The sequence below is a fragment of the Delphinus delphis genome, chromosome 9 (assembly GCF_949987515.2).
Source record: "Delphinus delphis chromosome 9, mDelDel1.2, whole genome shotgun sequence".
NCBI lineage: Eukaryota > Metazoa > Chordata > Mammalia > Artiodactyla > Delphinidae > Delphinus > Delphinus delphis.
In genome coordinates this window covers 43,047,446-43,067,310 of record NC_082691.1, presented here as the reverse complement: position 1 = coordinate 43,067,310, position 19,865 = coordinate 43,047,446, and the positions used below count along the sequence as shown (strand labels likewise).

Below are 19,865 nucleotides of genomic sequence, written 5' to 3'. Positions count from 1 at the left end.
TTAAAAAGTGACTTTTCCTCCCCACATCAAGATCATAAAAAGCTTGATTAGGAAACATTTAACAGAACTATGGTGTTACTGGGTCTGGCATTGAAGTCCTTACAATTTAGACGGCCAATTGAAAAAAAAAAATCTTTTCAAAACATTAATTAGAAACCTATGTACTGACTGCAATATGCAATGGTTACCTGCGCTTCAAGGGATAACTAGAGGGGCTGGAAAGAATTCTTGCTACTCTCAAGGATCTTATAATGCAGTGGAGAAAAGTAATAGGGGGATAAGTTGAGCAAAAAAATGAGTATAATTCTAGGTAGAATATAATAATTATGTTAAAAGAGGTATTTTGTATAATTGGGATTCAAAAGTGTAAGATTACATTAGTTTGGGGGGTAGTAAAAATGACTCAGGTTATTGAGATAAGGCATTGATATGAGTTTTGAAGGAGTAGTAGTTTAATAAGCAGAGTTCTGGGAAGGGAGAGAAGGAAGGGAGGATTTTATTTAAGCAGAAGAAAAAATAAATGAAAGCAAAGGTACTCAGGGAGGCATGACCCTGGGAATTAGTAACACTGATGCAGTCAATTGGAGTAGACAGTCCACACAGGGAAGTAACTGGCAATAAGGAAGTGGACGGGGCTCAGGCTAAGAAGAGGCAGTTACAGTGTACTATGAATTACAGTTTTAAGATACTTGTAACTTTGCTTGCTACTGCAGCCCTAATTACTTTGATAGCAGAACACTGTGGATGAAAAGAACATTGGCAATGGCATGATTTCAGGGAATTTAATTGGAAGAGTGTTAGCCATAGACAACCTCAAGAGACTCTGCTGCAGCCCCTACCCCTTCCACTTGTTTCCCCTTGTAGTAAAAGGTAGAAGACGTCCCAGGGTGGAGTCTGCATAAATCCTGCCTGGTGGTCCTGTAGAAACAGACTGACGCAGAACTCCTTTTTCAAAGTCAGTAGTAGGAAGATGAGGAAGTGGCAGTATTTGCTTAGAAGTCAGAGTTATGTGTGTATAGACACATAAAATAAATCCTGGGTTCTTCAAATTCCTCTAGGAAATATAAATACTCCCTGATTCTTAGAATTAATATCATTTAACTATAAAAACTAAGCAAGATAAAATAGAAATATTCCTCTCCCCAATGTTTTATACTGCAAAATATAATTTTTGAAGATACTAATTATTTGAGAAAAATTTTGGCCTAATTTTATTCAATTGTCTCCATTCTCTGCATGTACAAAGCAGGTGTAAAGACACACTAACATTTTGCTGAAGTTATAATATCAGTTCATTTTGAACTTTACAAAAATAAATATTCTCTCATTTCTTGCTTTGTAAGGGTAATTGAATCTATAATGAGAACTAACAGAAGTTACTGCTATACTCAGTGGGAAACATTTTGAAAATCATTTTTCCTTTTTAAACCAAGTGTGTTAAGAATCTGTAACACAAGTTAAAAAATGGAGAAGGCCATAAACCTAACATCAGTTTAAAATTTTTCATTAAAATTCAACTTACTACTATTTATATTAAAAACATGCCAGACTTAAATGTTAAAAGACGGCATCCTTTTAGAACTCCTGAAATAATTCTGAAGTAGCTCTTGGAATCCATCCTGTAGTTTTACAAAATACAGGGAAGATTTTTACCTCAAAGTATCAAACAAATCAAAAAGCAAATTACTAATCTTATTTAACTAAAAGTCAATGCTTCGGAAGTAAGATACAAACACATACACACACAATTTTATTTTTTAAGTTGAAAAGAAATATTTTTACTTTCTCCAGTATATTATCTATCTCCAGTTGCTATCATTTGTGATTTGGTTTCCAAATGACAATATTTCAATAAGAGGCATTTTATGACATTTTTGTGTACTGCCGGTACACAAAATAATAGGTTACATAATGTTACTCAAGATGCTATGAAAAGCAATTGTATTCAAATTGTTTTCATTCTATTATTTTTTGTTTAACTTTGAACCAACCTCAATACTATAGGAAAATTAAAAGTATTATCAATAGTTTCTTCCCTTGGATCACTTGGAAGAAGTTATTGAAATGATACCCTATTACCCTAAAAACTTCAATGTATATTTCCTGCAGTCAAGGGCATTTTCCTACACATAAGCACATTCAATATTTAAGATCAGGAAATTAACACTGATACATTATTTCCATCTAATCCTCAGACCCATTCAAGCTTGCCAACTATCCCAAAATATTCTTTATAGCAAAAGGACCTAGTTCAGAATCACGTGTTGCATTTAGATGTTACGACTTGTTAGTCTCCTTTGATCTTCCTCAGTCTTTCCTTAATTTTCATAATTTAGACACTTCTGAAGTTTAAGGGCCAGTTATTTTGTACAATGTCTTTCAGCTAGGGTTTGTCAGATCTTTCCTCATGATTAGATTCTACAATATGTATCTGTGACAGAGATGTTACAGATGTGATGTCATGTTCTCATTGCACCACACCAGGAACACACGCTTTGCATGTTCCCCATTACTGATGATGTAAACTTTGATCACTGGATTAAGGTGGTGTCTGTCAAACTTCTTCATTTAAGAGGATACTTAAGATTGTAAATATAATGTTCTTCATCAGACTTTCAATTAATACATTTATTTATATCAAATATGGATTCATGGTTTCCTCTCTTATTTAAAGAGTTATAACCAGCTGTTACCGTTATTTTGGCATTCACATTGTTCCTGTATATGGCCCGTGGGAGACCCTTCAAGCTAGCTTCTGTGACCTTTTGACATATTCTCCTCTTCCTTCCTTTCTGGCACAAGATCCTCCAGGCACATCTTGTACTTTTCCTATCTCAGCCTTAGAATCAGCTATTTCTCTAAAAAGCCCTGGTTCCTTTCATTGGAGAACGGCATTAGACACCAAGATCTGAGTGCTGAACGCACATATTGCTATTGTGGTCCTGCTGCTCTCATGTCATTTCAGTGGACAGAGCTAATATATGTATACATCCATAATATGAATATATATCATACTTATGTTTGTATTTTATTTCTATGCCTAGATTTATAAATTGGACACAATGAATTCACACTGATAACTTCAAGTTCCAATATAATACAATAGGGTTTTTCCTAGTTTTCTTTTTTTTTTTTGGTACGCGGGCCTCTCACTGCTGTGGCCTCTCCTGTTGCGGAGCACAGGCTAGGGACACGCGCAGGCTCAGCGGCCATGGCTCACGGGCCCAGCCGCTCCGCGGCATGTGGGATCTGCCCAGACCAGGGCACAAACCCGTGTCCCCTGCATCGGCAGGCGGACTCTCAACCACTGCGCCACCAGGGAAGCCCTAGTTTTCTTTCTTAACATACTTATAACTCCCTTCTCTAGCAATAAGAAACCCAACTCCTATTATGTTTAATACATGTACCTATTTGGTCACTCCCCCACCCCAGATTATTCCAATCTCTCACTACCATCTTCATTGCCGTACCCATAGGATATCTTCATCACTCTGCCCATATTCTGACACACTGCATTCGGCCACCCCACATTACTGAAACCCTCGTCATCCCTGCTTGGCTCCAACACCCCACACTGGGCTGGCTGCAACGCTGGGATTCTCTCTTCACCCTGCTCGTGCTCTGGCATCCTGTGTTGGGTAGCTGCTTTCACCCTCTTATATAATACATGGTCCTCCCCACCCCGACCCCTTTAGACTTCTCAGTGTCTCTGACACTTCATGCCAGGCCATCCTTTTCCTACTGGGGATGCTCATCTCACTCAGCCTGGGCTCTGACAACCCACTCTGGACCACTGCAGACCCCCCACCTGCTGGCACAGATGCTCAACTGCTTGCTTCCACTTAATGACTTTGCATATAAAATTGTTCAGGAAGAGAGATACAGAGCCTAGAAAGGAAGGGAAGGAAAGCAAAAAGAAAGTATAACATGAGGAAAAGGAAGCGCTATTCTACTATTCTATCATTCTTTTAATAGGAACAAAGAAATAATAAGTCATAACATTTTAACAATGGAGAGCTTATCTACTGCACTGGGGCCACATGGAATAATCCTCTATCTCACTCACACACACACACACATATATATGGAAACAGATATACATATAGACATAGAGGTAGACACACACATGCATACAGACATACAAAAAAAAAGACAGGTAAACCAGGGGTAAGACCAGTAGCCAGCACTCCTCTCTTTCTAGCACACAGTAGGACTATATTTCCCCTGCCCCGCTTAAAATTAGGTTCAACTTCAAGTCATGATTATATGATTTGCTTTGATAGTGAAATGTCAGTGGAAATGACACAAATCACTTCTGGATGAAAGAATTTAATTGCTGATGCTTTTAAATCAGCAGATAGACTCCCCAGCTATCTTCTTCCTCCGGCATGAGGATTGTGAGGTAGGCCTTCATATGCAGGTGCAATGCTGAGACATTTCATGTAGGACAGACTGCCTTGGAGAGTCAACTGTCACTGCAGCAAAATTCCCAAGAGGGAAAAATAATTGTTTTTTTTTAAAGTTACTGAAATTATGGGCTGTTACTGCAGTACAACTTAATGTTTCCTTATTAATACAAAGACGTTATATTACTGAGATAAATAAAAGTACAAATGTATAGGTTGCAGCATTTATTTTGTAAATCCAGATAAATACATTTTTCCTGTAAGTTATTTCATGAGAAAGTTGTATAATTTCATGTCTTACGTTTACTCAATATATAATTTTATTAAGGTGATCTTTTCCCTTAAGGCTATCACATTAATTTTCTGATCCACAGATAATTAAGAACATTTATGACATGTACAAAATACTAATTCTTGGGGAATAATAGAAATACCTGCTTTTGTGTAGAATTATAAAGGGTTAGCTAATTGGCAGGGAAACGTATTTTAAAACTTCCTGCAAATGCAGTTCCTAAATCATTTAAAAAATAGCTCAGAATTAAAAAAGGCTTAGTTTGAAGAAAAGAAAATGTGTTTCAGTGTCCAGCAAATAATAGGTATTATATCGTTTTTGAAAGATAAATTCTTCATTAAATATTTCACATAATTATACCAGTTTTTGTAGCTGTTATTAACAGAGACAAATAGCAGCAGATTCCTCATTGCCAGAGTTTCCTCTACAGTTTCCATTTAAAAGTATGTTTTGAATTCATGCCTTTATGATTAACTATATACACATCTGTAATTTTCCAGCACGGGCTGCTTATGATGCAGCTATTAGCCTTCATTAAAAATTATCGAAGTCCTACACTTTCAAACTAAGTGGATGATACATACCAAACAACAATCATAAATTTTTGCCTTTAAAGCATTCTATGACCTTTCAGTGTGAAGCATCATGTCTATAGAAATAATGATCTGGTGAGTTCTGCAAACATGGCAAAATCTCAGCCATGTGACTCATAGGGCGAAAAGTCACTTATTACTAGTCACACAGCAAGTGTCTGCAGAGTATAATGGATTTATAGGAAGCAGGGTGACCACAGATCTAATTTTAATGTAGCCCAAGACATGATCTGAGCTGATAGAGTGTGAAGTCTGAATATAATCTATACAAGGTTAGAGTTATTGTTTGACAACATAAGGAATATAATTTTGTCTCTAAAAGGTTCTATTTTTCTACTAGGTTCCATAGATACATTTTTCTCTTGGTAGCAAATGATTAAAATTATATTGAGGTGACAAGAAAAAAGTTTTTGGACACTTTAAAGAAAATTCTAAATTTTCTCATAGGTTGACTATTTTAAATATGTTAAATTTTCTCCTATGTCTTAAGTCCAAGGTAGTTGTATTTTTGCATAGAATCACATACACAGATAGCAAGTTTGATTAAGTAAGAATACTAGCAGATTTCTATCACTAAAATGCTTCATAAACAGAAAAATGAAATAGGCAATATGAAAACTCCTCCAAAATTGATTACTTGGAGGTATACATAAAGAAACATGTGCTTACTACAAATAGAAATCATTATTTACTAGTGTTAAATGTGAATGGAGAAGTGTCATTCAGCCTGATAACATTTAAATAACGTACGCCTATATTCTTGAGACAGAACATGCCTTAATGTGACAGAACTTGACTTATTTCTACGTTTTCCTTACTCCTGTGTTATTTTCCAGAATGACAAGATTAAATATGACATTATATCACCCAGTCACACAGAGGCCAAATTAGCATCTGGATACAAGCTTGAAAGACAATTACCAAGAGCCTTGTATTACTCGACAATAAAGCTTGAACAACTGAACTATGAATATATGAAAAACCTGTGCTTTATTCACCCAATAGGGTGAAATGATTTAGGAGCAAAGTATTTTAAAAATGAACAGTCTACATTCTGGATCTCAGAGCCTATGCTCAGGAACCTGAATGCTAGAAAATCCATGTAATTTTTAGTCAAGCAACAGTCATGCTGGTGATTATTTAAAATAAAGCTTACTATTTATGAGAAGGTAGAATACGATTTCATGGGGAAAACTGACTACTGAAATAGAGAAAAAACAATGAAACCTGACATTTGCAATGTGGAGAGTCATTTTCAAATTTTTTTCACAGGTTTAACACTTTGAAGTAGAAAGAACTTGAATTATTAGGAGGGAGAAAAGGCAAAGTGAGTTCACTTTCCAAAGTCTTTTTTATTAAAGATCTATCTTAAAGGTTAATTTGGGGGAACAGGAGCAAGCTGCCCAATATGTCAACAGATATTAAATCTCCTTGGATTGCTGGATTTCTGGAAGTTGATTTTTGTAGAACATCCATCGTATCCAGGCTACACAAAGAAAATGCACACCAACTTCTGGAAGAAACCTAAGTCCCTTCTGAACCTGGTGACCTTACCTTCCTCTCCTGCATAGGCCAGGATGGACCGTGCTCGTATCTGTTTCCCTTCTGTGGTTTTCCCCGAGCAGGTGTGGGAGCAGGACGACCATGCAGACCACGTGCTGAGCACACAGTCCTTGGGGCACGGGGCATCGCAGGCAACAGGGATGGGGAAGATGGCGTCTCTGCACAGCTGTCTGTCAACTTCTTCTCCTGGGAAAGACATCATCACCAATAGTCTATCATTTTTAAATAATGTAAAATGAGCAACTGAAACCAGGTGGGCACCAACATAAACTAGGTTACTTCCCTCTTGTTCTTGGTTAAAAGCAAAACCAAAAGAGTCACGGCATACTATAGCCAGATGTTAAAAAATTACCAGGAATGAATAGATAGACACATAGATAAGACAGATAGATCGATCAATTGATTCCTAAATGAGGCTTCTTTATTATCAGTGTTTGGGTGTGTAGATCAAGCACATTGTTACAAGTATTTTATGCTGTGATACCTGCCCAGGAAGTGATTTTTATACTTATATTATTAATCTTTGCAATAAAGAGCATCAAAGAAATATGTCCATCCCCCTTTATTTCATTATTGCAGATGAGCCATCATTCACAAATAATGAGTCCATCCATAGCATGTACCATTGGTTTTCCTGAACCAACTCATATTCTCTTATTTGCAAACTCTCTTGTGTCTCCCAGAGAATTTACTATTGTACAGTTGGCAACCTTTTTCTTTCATTAAAAAACTAGTCCGGGGCTTCCCTGGTGGTGCAGTGGTTGAGAGTCCGCCTGCCGATGCAGGGGACACGGGTTCGTGCCCCGGTCCGGGAAGATCCCACATGCCATGGAGCAGCTGTGCCCGTGAGCCATGGCCGCTGAGCCTGGGCGTCTGGAGCCTGTGCTCCACAACGGGAGAGGCCACAACAGTGAGAGGCCCGTGTACCACAAAAAAACAAAAAAAACAAAAACAAAAAAAAACTAGTCCGTTAGTTGGAAATAGCCAGGAAACATAAATAATAGGATGGTAGTATAAAACCACTGGCTACAGTGATCCCATTGGGAAAGGGGCAAAAAACAACAAGGTAAGCTAATGGCAGAAGTAAGACTGTGTCACTCCAGTGCTTAAAACTCTTCAGTACTTTCCTACTGCTCTTAAGATGAAGGCCAGATTTCTCAAAAGTTTATGAGACCTCAAATGATGTGGCTCTTGTTTTCTTTTCTAGCTTCATCTCAGTCCACTCTTTCTGTTACTCACAGAGATCTAGAGACCGGCACTCATCTAGCGTTTGAGTAAATGAAAGGATATATACAAAAGGTCAGTGAGGAAGAAAATATTGTTGCTGTTAATAAATGCCAAAGAAAACTAGAAGAATTACAAATAAATGACCACAATACAGTATGAAAACGTCTGAACTCTGTGGCTTAGCTGTTAAGTACAGGTGCTAATGAGGTCAATGGAACAGAGTAAAACAATATACAAACAGGCAAAATTAATCTGCTGTTTTGCCACAGAATATATCCATAATTCAGAACGGGTGTGTCAGAAATGTGTGACTTGAGGCATTAGGCATTCAGATGAGAAAGGGTGACGAATCATGCCCTTCTTCATTGCTATAAGCCAACAACTCAAAGCTGTTTGTCACTGATGGAGGGTTAGGAGCATCTTTTGAATGGACAGTCCTTTATTCATGTATTTGAAAAACAAAGACAGAAAATCAGAAGTCAATTGGAAATGCTCTAACATTAATCGCTACTAGTTTGTAGGGCCTTAAATCATTAGGCAAAATCAGAAGTCAATTGGAATGCGTGTAGTAGCCACTAGTTTGCAAGCCTTTAAATTGTTAGGCTTGCTCACTAGTAAGTAAGACTCACTAAAATGACTGTTGGGTCATCATTATATTATTCATTCTTCTTTAGTTACTCTGATCTGTAAGAAGATCTCCTTTAATTCTGCTTTTACTGGCTTTAGAGTTTGGCTTACATCCCAATAAATGGTATGATATAGATTGTATGGTAGATACAATATAAAAATCATTATACTCCAAAACATGTAATATTCTACAATTTACATAATGACTCTTGTGTGTACTAGACTTTTTTCTTAGTGCAAAGAGGGGCTTGCATATGTCTTATTTCCTTTGTTGCTATCTTTTATTGTTCTATCTACTCTCGTTCACTTTCATTTCCAATATTCTGTGAAAAGTAAGGCAAGTTTGGGGCGTATAGTCAACCAGGAATTATAGTTTTCTGTTTTCTATAATAGTTACTTAATCATTTCTATTCAGAAAAATTTAACTCATCCTGCAACATTAGAGGAGAGTGTGCTACCTGTGTGCAATTACATTAATTTGCATGACATAAATAATACATTCCTGTTTCTTGTAGTGTAAACCTAAGGGATGTACAATTTTAACCTTTCTTGCTTTTTGAGTTGGTCTTTTTTTTTTCCCCCCAACCTGTGTCTCACACCTTATGTTAGATCTTTTTCACTTACCTTTTTCTGCTTAATCAGGTGTACTTTCCTGTAAGCTAATTCCTTCTAGAGTCCACCTTAACCCTCTGTGGAGCTGTTAAGAACCACTTTGGATCCAACCTCCAAGGTTTCAGCATTTACTTCACTTTCCTCCCTGGCAGTCCCCCCTCTACACACATCCCCCCCCCACGGTCCCACAACTTGGTCAGGTGTGACCTTGCCCCTGTTTGCCCCTCTAATCGCTCCTGATTGCCCATCAGGGTCTTGTATCCAAATAATGGCATTATGCCCTAGACACAGTGACTTTTTTTCCTTTCCTCCTACAGACCAATCTCACTGTTGCCTTTGCATTCTCTCTTCCTTTTTCATGAAACTTTCATATCTTCACACAGCAGACTGCTTCTCAACATTCAGGTTTCAGTTCAATTGTCTCCTTGCTAGAGGAGCCTTAACTGACCATACACAATCTGACAGTAAATTCATTTTATTTTCGTGATAGTTTTAACCACCACTAGAAACTATTTTAATTAATTGTTTACATGTTTATTATCTGATCCTACTACTAGAGTACAAGCTCAATAAGGGCATGTTTCTTATGTGTCTTGTTCATTATTTTATTCTTAGAACCTAAAACACTGCCTGGCACCTAGTAGACACTAGATAATCTACTATGTGAATAAATGAATTAAGTTTAAGCTGTTGTTCTCGGAAACAGAAGGTTGGACTAGACAAATATGGATTTAAGTACAGTATTTCTTAAAATACCATGCATTCAAGTGGTCTAGGACTTTGCTAACGTGTATTCAGTGGACAGGCAGCACATGCATCATCTGGAGTTTGCTAGAAATACAGTCTCTCAGATCCCACCCATAAATCATAACTTGTATTTTAAAAAGATCCCTGGGTGATCTGTATACAGGTAAAATTTGAAAAGCATTGCTCTAAGATTTTTTTGCCTTTATTCTCTTGTGGTTTGATTAGAACTGAATTGCCTCTTGAAAGGGCAGCTATATAAAACGAATTCATCTGGATTTCCTACCTAACATCATTCACTTCTCTGTGGGACTTCCCTTTATACTTCTCTTTATACCTGGGTGAAAACATTCATTTAATGAATAGTTACTGATTGCTCATCTTTGGTCAGGCACCATGCTATGAATATTATATACATCATCTCAGCTAATTGTGCCAACAGCCTTCTTTTTTTTGAGGTATAATTGACATATAACATTAGTTTTAGGTGTACAACATAATGATTCAATATTTGTAAATGATCACCACAATAAGTCTAATTAACATTTGTCCCTGTACATAGTTACCATTTCTCCTTGTGATGAAGATTTTTAAGATGTATTCTCTTATCAACTTTTAAATATGCAATATAGTATTATTAACTATAGTCACCATGCTATACATTACATCTTCATGACTTATTTATTTTATAACTGAAAGTTTATATCTTTCACAGCATATTTCTGACATGGATATTAATATGTATTTTTCACTTTAAAGGAAATTCAAGCTCAATAAGTTTAATTTTACTGTCTCAAATTAGCAGAAGTTTGACTAAAGAAGCAGAGATTTGTACTGAGTTCTAACCAACTCTCCAGTCTACCTTTTTAACTGTTATGGTGGTAGGGAGAACTTGAGATGCCAAAGGAGATAAGAATGGATGAGCCTTTGTCTGCAAAGAAGTCAAGGAACCAGCAGATTTTTTTCTTTAATCTTTCTGAGGTTAATTTCTTGCTATTCTGAATGTGATGCCAACACTTAGAATCCTTCTCATGCTTGACTTTGTGTATTAAATATACTATATTTTTTGGCATGCATTTCCAACATGAAAAGTTTCGAAGGACTGCTTTGCTTTTACGTAACATGCTCACCCCTGACCCCACATCAGGCTCTAGGCATTTTAACCAAATCTTAAAAAAATGCATATTTTACATGAAATATATAACACAGAAGTAAATGAATGAATCACTGTCCACATATTACAATTTACATCTTACTTTGAAGCCTTAACTGAAGCATATCTTATTCAAACTTGTTTGTGAAACACTTTAACAAGAGGTTGAGAAATAAAATGAAAATGCTTGGGTTTATTTATTTTTATGAACTCAAAAACATATTTAAATATTTAAGTTGGTGACACCCATTTAACATTTTTCTCCATAAATATAATCTTAAGAATGTTTTTAATAATTTATCATTTTAATCAACTTAAACATGTATTTTGGCACTTTAACTCCCAAATTTCCCCTTTTTGAATCTATTTTTAGGGATACCACCAAACTCTCATGAACTCTTCTAAAATATCTCCTCTCATTCTATTGCGTTTCCTACTATAGGATAAGAGAATTAAACATCAGCTTGAAGTAATACACCAACAATTCGTGAAGATTTCCAGAGAAGTAAAACAAAATGAGAACTGGGGTCAGAGGACAGACATTTTCTTTTTTTGGTAAAAGTATATACTGAAAGTTTATTGCATTCATTGTGGTGAAGCTTAAATGTAATATAAAAGATAAACCTTGGTTTATGAAGGTTTTTATAGTTTAAGAGTTAAGAATATTGATACATTAAAAATATAATGAACTGTATTTTAATGTAAGGTATATGTACGTTTAGTCCTACTCCATAAATGTCCCTGGCATCATCCTGATTTTTCTAAATCATAGAAATGTGGAGACTGCTATGGTTGACTTTTAAAAAAAAATTTATTTTATATTGGAGTATAGTTGATTAACAATGTTGTGTTAGTTTCAGCTGTACAGCAAGGTGATTCAGTTATACTATGGTTAATTTTTAACAGTCTCAGTAGCACTATATGCAATGCACCTCCAGAAGCCATTGCAAAATCAAAACTCATCAGTGTAATGAAATTGAGAGGAGGGTAAGCAGAAAGGAGAAATCAAAGTAGAGAGAAACCAGATAAAGAGTCAAGATTTTTTTTAAAAAAGCATACTATTTAGAAAGTCTCTAGTATTCTAACCTTGGGATCAGATTCCTCTTGCCAGACCTGTACAAACTCTACAGTAACCCTAAGAATTATTATTAAGTTGACAATGTCTTTTGTATTCTTCAGAAATTGTCTTAAAAATTCATATTGACTTTTGATAGTGAAAGTCATTATTCATATACTTACTTATATATTGATAACCAATATAAATTCAATAAACAATTGAGATGGGAAAAGAATGGAGGTTCATATTTGCCTAGATCTCCTAGAAAACATTTTCATATAACCACCTTATCTGAACTTTAAAACAACTGTAAGACATGTAAGTCCAGAATCACTCTCAGCTTACTGAAGTAAAAGACTCATGAATTGAATCTTATAACTCTTTCTTCATTCCCTATCTTGAAGAGAAGCTACACATCTCTTCAACTTAAATGGGAAGTTTCCAAATCATTTTTAATGCCTGCACTCCCTCTCCAATCACATCCAGGTAGTGAGTCTGATTTATTCAACGTACTAAGTATTGCCTCACCCCATGTTCTCTTCCACACCATTTCACACTTTCCTCTGGCCTCCTGCTGTGTCCCATTTCCCCTGCAACCAATCACCCATCCTGAACACAAGGGTGTATTTTTAAAATGCAAATATGAGCATCACAGTCTCCTTGATACCTATCAGCTGAAGGCCAAATTCTTACTAGAGCAGAGAACATTCTCATCCTCCACAATTGCCTCATGTTTTCCCTAAATTCTATCCACTGAAAGCCATTTGCTTTTCCATGAACTGACATGCTGCTTTCTCACTCCTCTATCATTTCCTGTACACTGTTCTCCATGCCTCATTGCCCCATCATCTTGCTAAGTCACCCTTTAGGACTGGATTTCCTTCCTCTGTGAACCTTATCTTTCTCAAACCGCCCAGATGGGGCTGTGCTCTACCCTCTGTGTTCCACAGTGTTGTAGACATAACACTCTTTAAGACTTTTTATCTACCTCCATTAGCCTATGAGAACCTTCTGACTGGAGATATTGTCTTATTCAACATCTTTATATCTGGAGTCCTTGGTTCAGTTATTGTTAAAACTTAAGAGTTTTGCAGTAAATATTTGCTGGATGAGGGGGAAAAAATGAATTGGAAATCCAGAACATATGTTGCTTTCCTGAAAAAGCCACTGTTTATATTGGGTTGGGTTGGCCAAAAAGTTCATTCGGGATTTCTGTACAATGTTATGGAAACCCGAAGGAACTTTTTGGCCAGCCCAATATATTTCCAATTGATGGTTTACAAGAACCTGACCAAGATGGCCTTACCATTACCCACAGTTTGACTAAACTATAGACAGGTTTCTTCCTGATTCTAGGTCCCTGACCTCCCTTTATTAGAAAATTTATTTTAGAAAAATGCAACTGTAAATTTTCTTTCTGACCCTTTGAAATTTGTGTAAATCTTCTACTAGCCTCTTGCCAATTTTACAAACCAGGAAATATCTTTCTCAAGAGTTGGGAACCATCTCTATCATGGACACATCAAAGAAGACAATGTCCTAATCTCCCAGTATGGTAGGTACCTATTTTTTTCACTGGGCACCAATTAGCCTAATCACAGAGAAAACATTTGCAAACTCAGGAGTAACTCAGTATGTTCAACACATCCCACTGATCAATCTCTTCTCTTACATCTTCCAGTGTTTTTCCACTAGCTCATCTCAGGGCTTAAAAAATATCTTTCGTTTCTGCAGAGTTGATTTTAGTTTCTCTCCAGTGTAACAGTCTAAAGTCCTCCTTACTTGTGTAATTTCAGTGCAGTTTTTATTTTGACCAACCAGTTTATATCCAATTTATAATATGAATGTTATCTTTAGCTTCACTTTCTCTTTATATATAGAGAGGAAGAGAATACATAAAAAAATTAAAGATATTATTTATCTCTATAGAAAATATAAATATTTTTTACCTATTGATTTTAAATATCTTTAAACAATTTAGGGTCTTCATATTATAATTTTTTTTCAGAATTTTCCTACTTTCTCGTCATCTTCAAACTATTTCCATCCTCAGTAAGTTTATCTCTTATATCCCTACTCTGTTCTTTTCCTTGCCACCTTTCTTTGTTTTGTTATCTCAAGTCTCTGTCTGTGTTTTCATTCTCCACAATCTCGGCAAAATTGAAACAGGCGACCCTGAGATAAAAACTTACCTTCCTTCCTTGTCAGCAGCCACTTTCCAACTCCAGGCCCTAATGTAGTCAATAATACAAGCTTTAACCAGAAAACTACTAGAGCTCATCAATGAATTTGGTAAAGTAGCAGGACACAAAATTAATACACAGAAATATCTAGCATTTCTATACACTAACAATGAAAGATCAGAAAGAGAAATTAAGGAAACAATCCCATTTACTTCAAATCAAAAAGAATAAAATACTTAGGAATAAACCTACCTAAGGAGGCACCTGTACTCTGAAAACTATAAGATGCTGATGAAAGAAATTGAAGATGACACAGATGGAAAGATATACCATGCTCTTGGATTGGAAGCATCAATACTGTCAAAATGACTATACTACCCAAAGCAATCTACAGATTCAATGCAATCCCTATCAAATTACCAATGGCATTTTCCACAGAACTAGAACAAAAAATGTTTAAGTTTGTATGGAAACACAAAAGACCCCAAATAGCCAAAGCAATCCTAAGAAAGAAAAACGGAACTGAAGAAATCAGGCTCCCTGACTTCAGACTATACTACAAAGCTACAGTCATCAAAATAGTATGGTACTGGCACAAAGACAAAGATATAGATCAATGGAACAGGACAGAAAGCCCAGAAATAAACCCATGCACCTATGGTCAATTAATCTATGACAAAGAAAGCAAGAATATACAATGGAGAAAACACAGTCTCATCAATAAGTGGTGCTGGGAAAAGTGGACTGCTACATGTAAAAGAATGAAACTAAAACACTCTCTAACACCATACACAAAAAATAAACTCAAAATGGATTAAAGACTTAAATGTAAGACTGGATACTATAAAACTCTTAGAGGAAAACACAGATAGAACACTCTCTGACATAAACTGCAGCAAGATCTTTTTGGATCCACCTCCTAAAGTAATGAAAATAAAACAAAAATAAACAAATGGTCCCTACTGAAACTTAAAAGCTTTGCACAGCAAAGGAAACCATAAACAAAATGAAAAGACAACCCACAGAAAGGGAGAAAATATTTGCAAATGATGTAACTGACAGAGGACTGATCTCCAAAATATACAAACAGCTCATGCAGCTCAATATCAAAAAAACAAACAACGCAATCAAAAATGGGCAGAAGATTTAAATAGACATTTCTCCAAAGAAGACATACAGATGGCCAAAAAGAACATGAAAAGAGACTCAATATTGTTAATTATTAGAGAAATGCAAATCAAACCAACAATGAGGTATCACCTCACACCAATTAGAATGGACATTATCAAAAAGTCTACAAACAATAAATGCTGGAAAGGATGTGGAGAAAAGGGAATCTTCTACACTGTTGGTGGGAATGTATACTGATACAACCACTATAAAGAACAGTATGAAGTTCCTTAAAAATTAAAAATAGAACTACCATATGATCCAGCAATCCTACTCCTGGGCATATATTCAACCCATATTTCAAAAACCCATAATTTGGAAAGATACATGTACCCCAGTATTCACTGCAGCACTGTTTACAATAGCCAAGACATGGAAGCAACCTAAGTGTCCTTCAACAGAGGAAACGATAAAGAAGATGTGGCACATATATACAATGGAATATTACTCGGCAATAAAAAAGAATGAAATAATGACATTTGCAGCAACATGGATGGACCTAGAGATTACCATACTAAATGAAGCAAGCCAGACAGAGAAAGACACATATCACATCACTTACATGTGGAATCTTAAAAATTGACACAAATGAACTTATTTACAAAATAGAAACAGTCACAGATTTCAAAAACAATGGTTACCAAAGGGAAAAGGTGGGGGGGGAGGGATAAATTAGGAGTTTGGGATTAACATATATACACTACTATATATAAAATAGATAATTAACGAAGACCTACTGTATAGCACAGGGAACTCTACTCAATATTCTGTAATAACCTATATGGGAAAATATTCTGAAAAAGAATGGATACATGTATATGTATAACTGAATCAATTTGCTGTACACCTGAAACTAACACAACTGTGTAAATCAACTATACTCCAATATAAAATAAAAATTAAATTTAAAAAGTAATACAAGCTTTAACTTCATTTTTGAGATGAAACCCATTCTAACAAAGCCTAGTAAATACAATGACTTGTTATAAAGAAATGATGAAAATTTTGTGCTAAATCCTTCAATTAAGGCACTTATGGTATAAACTGCCCACTTAGTGAACAGAGCATTAGGCGAACAACTTGTTATTACTACATTAATGACTTCCTCTCCTAATAACTCTAGTTAAGGATTTCACTTGTGGTTAGGCAGAAAAAAAAGGGTAAACTGTAAAGATTGACATCAGCCCCATGACTTCTGCCTCTGTTTAACATCAACTATCATGGCACATTGTTATTTTAATTAATTAATTAAATTTATTTATGGCTGCGTTAGGTCTTTGTTGCTGCACTCAGGGTTTCTCTAGTTGCAGCGAGTGGGGGCTACACTGTTGTTTTTTTTTTTTTTTTTTGCGGTACGTGGGCCTCTCACTGTTGTGGCCTCTCCCATTGCGGAGCAGAGGCTCTGGACGCACAGGCTCAGCGGCCATGGCTCACGGGCCTAGCCGCTTCGCAGTATGTGGGATCCTCCCAGACCAGGGCACGAACCCGTGTCCCCTGCATCGGCAGGCGGACTGTCAACCACTGCGCCACCAGGGAAGCCCGGGGGGGCTACTCTTCATTGCAGTGCGTGGGCTTCTTATTGTGGTGGCTTCTCTTGTTGCGGATGAACAAGTGGTGGCTTCTCTTGTTCTCTTGTGCACGGGCTTCAGTAGTTGTGGCTCACGGGCTGTAGAGCACAGGCTCAGTAGTTGTGGCGCACGGGCTTAGTTGCTCTACGGCATGTGGGATCTTCCGGGGCCAGGGCTCGAACCCGTGTCCCCTGCATTGGCAGGGGGATTCTTAACCACTGCACCACCAGGGAAGTCCATGGCACATTTTTAAATGCATGTCCTCTATGTGTACAATATGATAGTGGTAAGACTGAAAGTACATGTGTTTTGCAATATAGGTGTGAGATGTGTTTTCTTAACTGAAATTAATATTTCATTTTTATGCCTTTTCCTATTATCATTTTGTTCATCTGCCTGAACCCAAGATTACCCTGCTTTGTTTAATTTCAACGACTAAAAGGTGAATGACTCATCTTTATAAAAGCACTCTGGAAACTCTAGAAAAATCAAACAATAATTTTACCTCTGGCATTATTTAAGATTAAAAAAAGCTTTATTCATTCTTAGTTCCACAGATTTTTTTATTTCATATTTTCATTCTTGATTAGTTCTTTCTTCTGACTTCATTCTTCTTAATTGTTTTTGAGTTTGAAATTATCTACACTGTTAATTTCATCTCTTCCAAATGTACTGTTTTAGTTAACTAGAAGTTAAACTGTCCTGGTTCCAATACTGGCTCTACCACTTACCAACTATGTGTTCTTGAGCAAATTATTTAGCCACTGTGAGATTCAGTTTCCTAACCTGCAAAATGGAAGCTAAATAATAGTAATATTTATTTATGGTACTGTTGTGCATATTAAATAAGAAAAATGATTTAATGAGGTCCCTAGCTCAATGTCTGGCACATAGTTTAAAAAGGTTACATATTATAACAGTGCCATGCCTACTTTAATCTCCTTCTGTCAGTGGAGGAGTTGAACATCTCTCCCATACCACTGTGGAAGGATCTGCTCCATTCTAAACACCACTGTGTTTCAATCAAGTTGAGTTAATGTGATTAATAATTTTTTCCTTAGTTCTGCTTATAAGAGGGCTTGTAGAAAGATATTAGCAAATACCATTGCACTAAACTCACAGCATAACCTTCATATTCAGTAATTTTGGGTTTTTCTTTTTGTTAAAGTGTGGGAAATCCTTGGAAAAGCCAATTTATGTAATTATGACTATCAAATTTTACAGTTCATATTCTGAAAATTATTTAGAGTTGTGTTGTAAATATATTTTGGGTCTCAATCTAAAAGTTAAATTTAAGAGTTATACTAGAGAATATTTAGCTCACAGTAATAAGCAGAAGTACCGAGATACGTGGCATCCTATAATGTTCCTTTACTGCTCTATGCAGTAAATAATTGCCACCGACCTTTTTTTTTTTTTACCATCTTGAAATTCTTAATAATTCTGTCATTGAACTTGTGATTTGCAAGTTATGTCTGATGTAACAGAAGAGCCTGTATGTGAGCAGATTGGATATGCACAATCTGTGTGCCCTCCTAGTCTTGCTTTTCCATTTCCATAGTGTGGTAATGCCCCATGACAATAGAATTCTGGCAGACCCATGAAGCTTGAGAATTCAGTGAGACTCACAGTGAGTACTATCATGTTACACTTATGACTAGGTAAGCAGAGTCCTTGAAGGGCCACACTTTCCAACTTAACCAGAACTTGATCAGAAAGAATTGAACTCACAAAGAAGGCAGTTACATTCCAAGAAACACAAATGACCTGGGAATCCTATCAGATCCTTTCTTACTCCTGCTACTTGCCTGATTTAGCCAACCACTAATGCTGAAAATGACTTAGAAAGTCAGAGCAATCTATGTTCCTTTTTCTTCAGTCTTTCCTTACTCATCAGTAACTTGAAGATAGAGTATTGGTAGAATGTATGCATATAAAGTGAAAAAAAAAAGTTAAATTAGTTTTATGGAGCATTTCTGCAATGTTGGTAAGAATAAAATATATACGCATGTATGAGTTATAAAATGTGAATTATGTCATTTTGATGATTCTGCATATGAGTAAATGCCCTTATATTCACTTTTATTTATTTTTAAATTTTGTTTTATTTATTTTTTTACACAGCAGGTTCTTATTAGTTATCCATTTTATACACATCAGTGTATACATGTCAATCTCAATCGCCCAATTCATCACACCACCACCCCCACCTGCCGCCGCTTACCGCCTTGGTGTCCATACGTTTGTTCTCTACATCTGTGTCTCAATTTCTGCCCTGCAAACCAGCTCATTTGTATCATTTTTCTAGGTTCCACATATATTCGTTAATATATCTGTTTTTCTCTTTCTGCCTTATTTCACTCTGTATGACAGTCTCTAGATTCATCCATGTCTCTACAAATGACCCAATTTCGTTCCTTTTTTTATGGTTGAGTAATATTCCATTGTATATATGTACCACATCTTCTTTATCCATTCATCTGTCGATGGGCATTTAGTTTGCTTCCATGACCTGGCTATTGTAAATAGTGCTGCAGTGAACATTGGGGTGCATGTGTATATTTGGATTATGCTTTTCACAGGGTATATGTCCAGTAGTGGGATTGCTGGATCATATGGTAGTTCTATTTTTACTTTTTTGAGGAACCTCCACACTGTTCTCCATAGTGG

General features: G+C 36.2%; 1 protein-coding gene across 1 annotated transcript in view; it reads right to left on the bottom strand.

Annotated features, from left to right (window-relative positions):
• Positions 1-19,865, bottom strand: part of THSD7A (thrombospondin type 1 domain containing 7A) — a 455,382-nt gene that overhangs the window by 96,355 nt on the left and 339,162 nt on the right. The window contains exon 7 of the mRNA XM_060020445.1: positions 6,846-7,040. Coding sequence (XP_059876428.1) covers positions 6,846-7,040 — 195 coding nt within the window. The remainder of the gene's footprint in view (positions 1-6,845; positions 7,041-19,865) is intronic.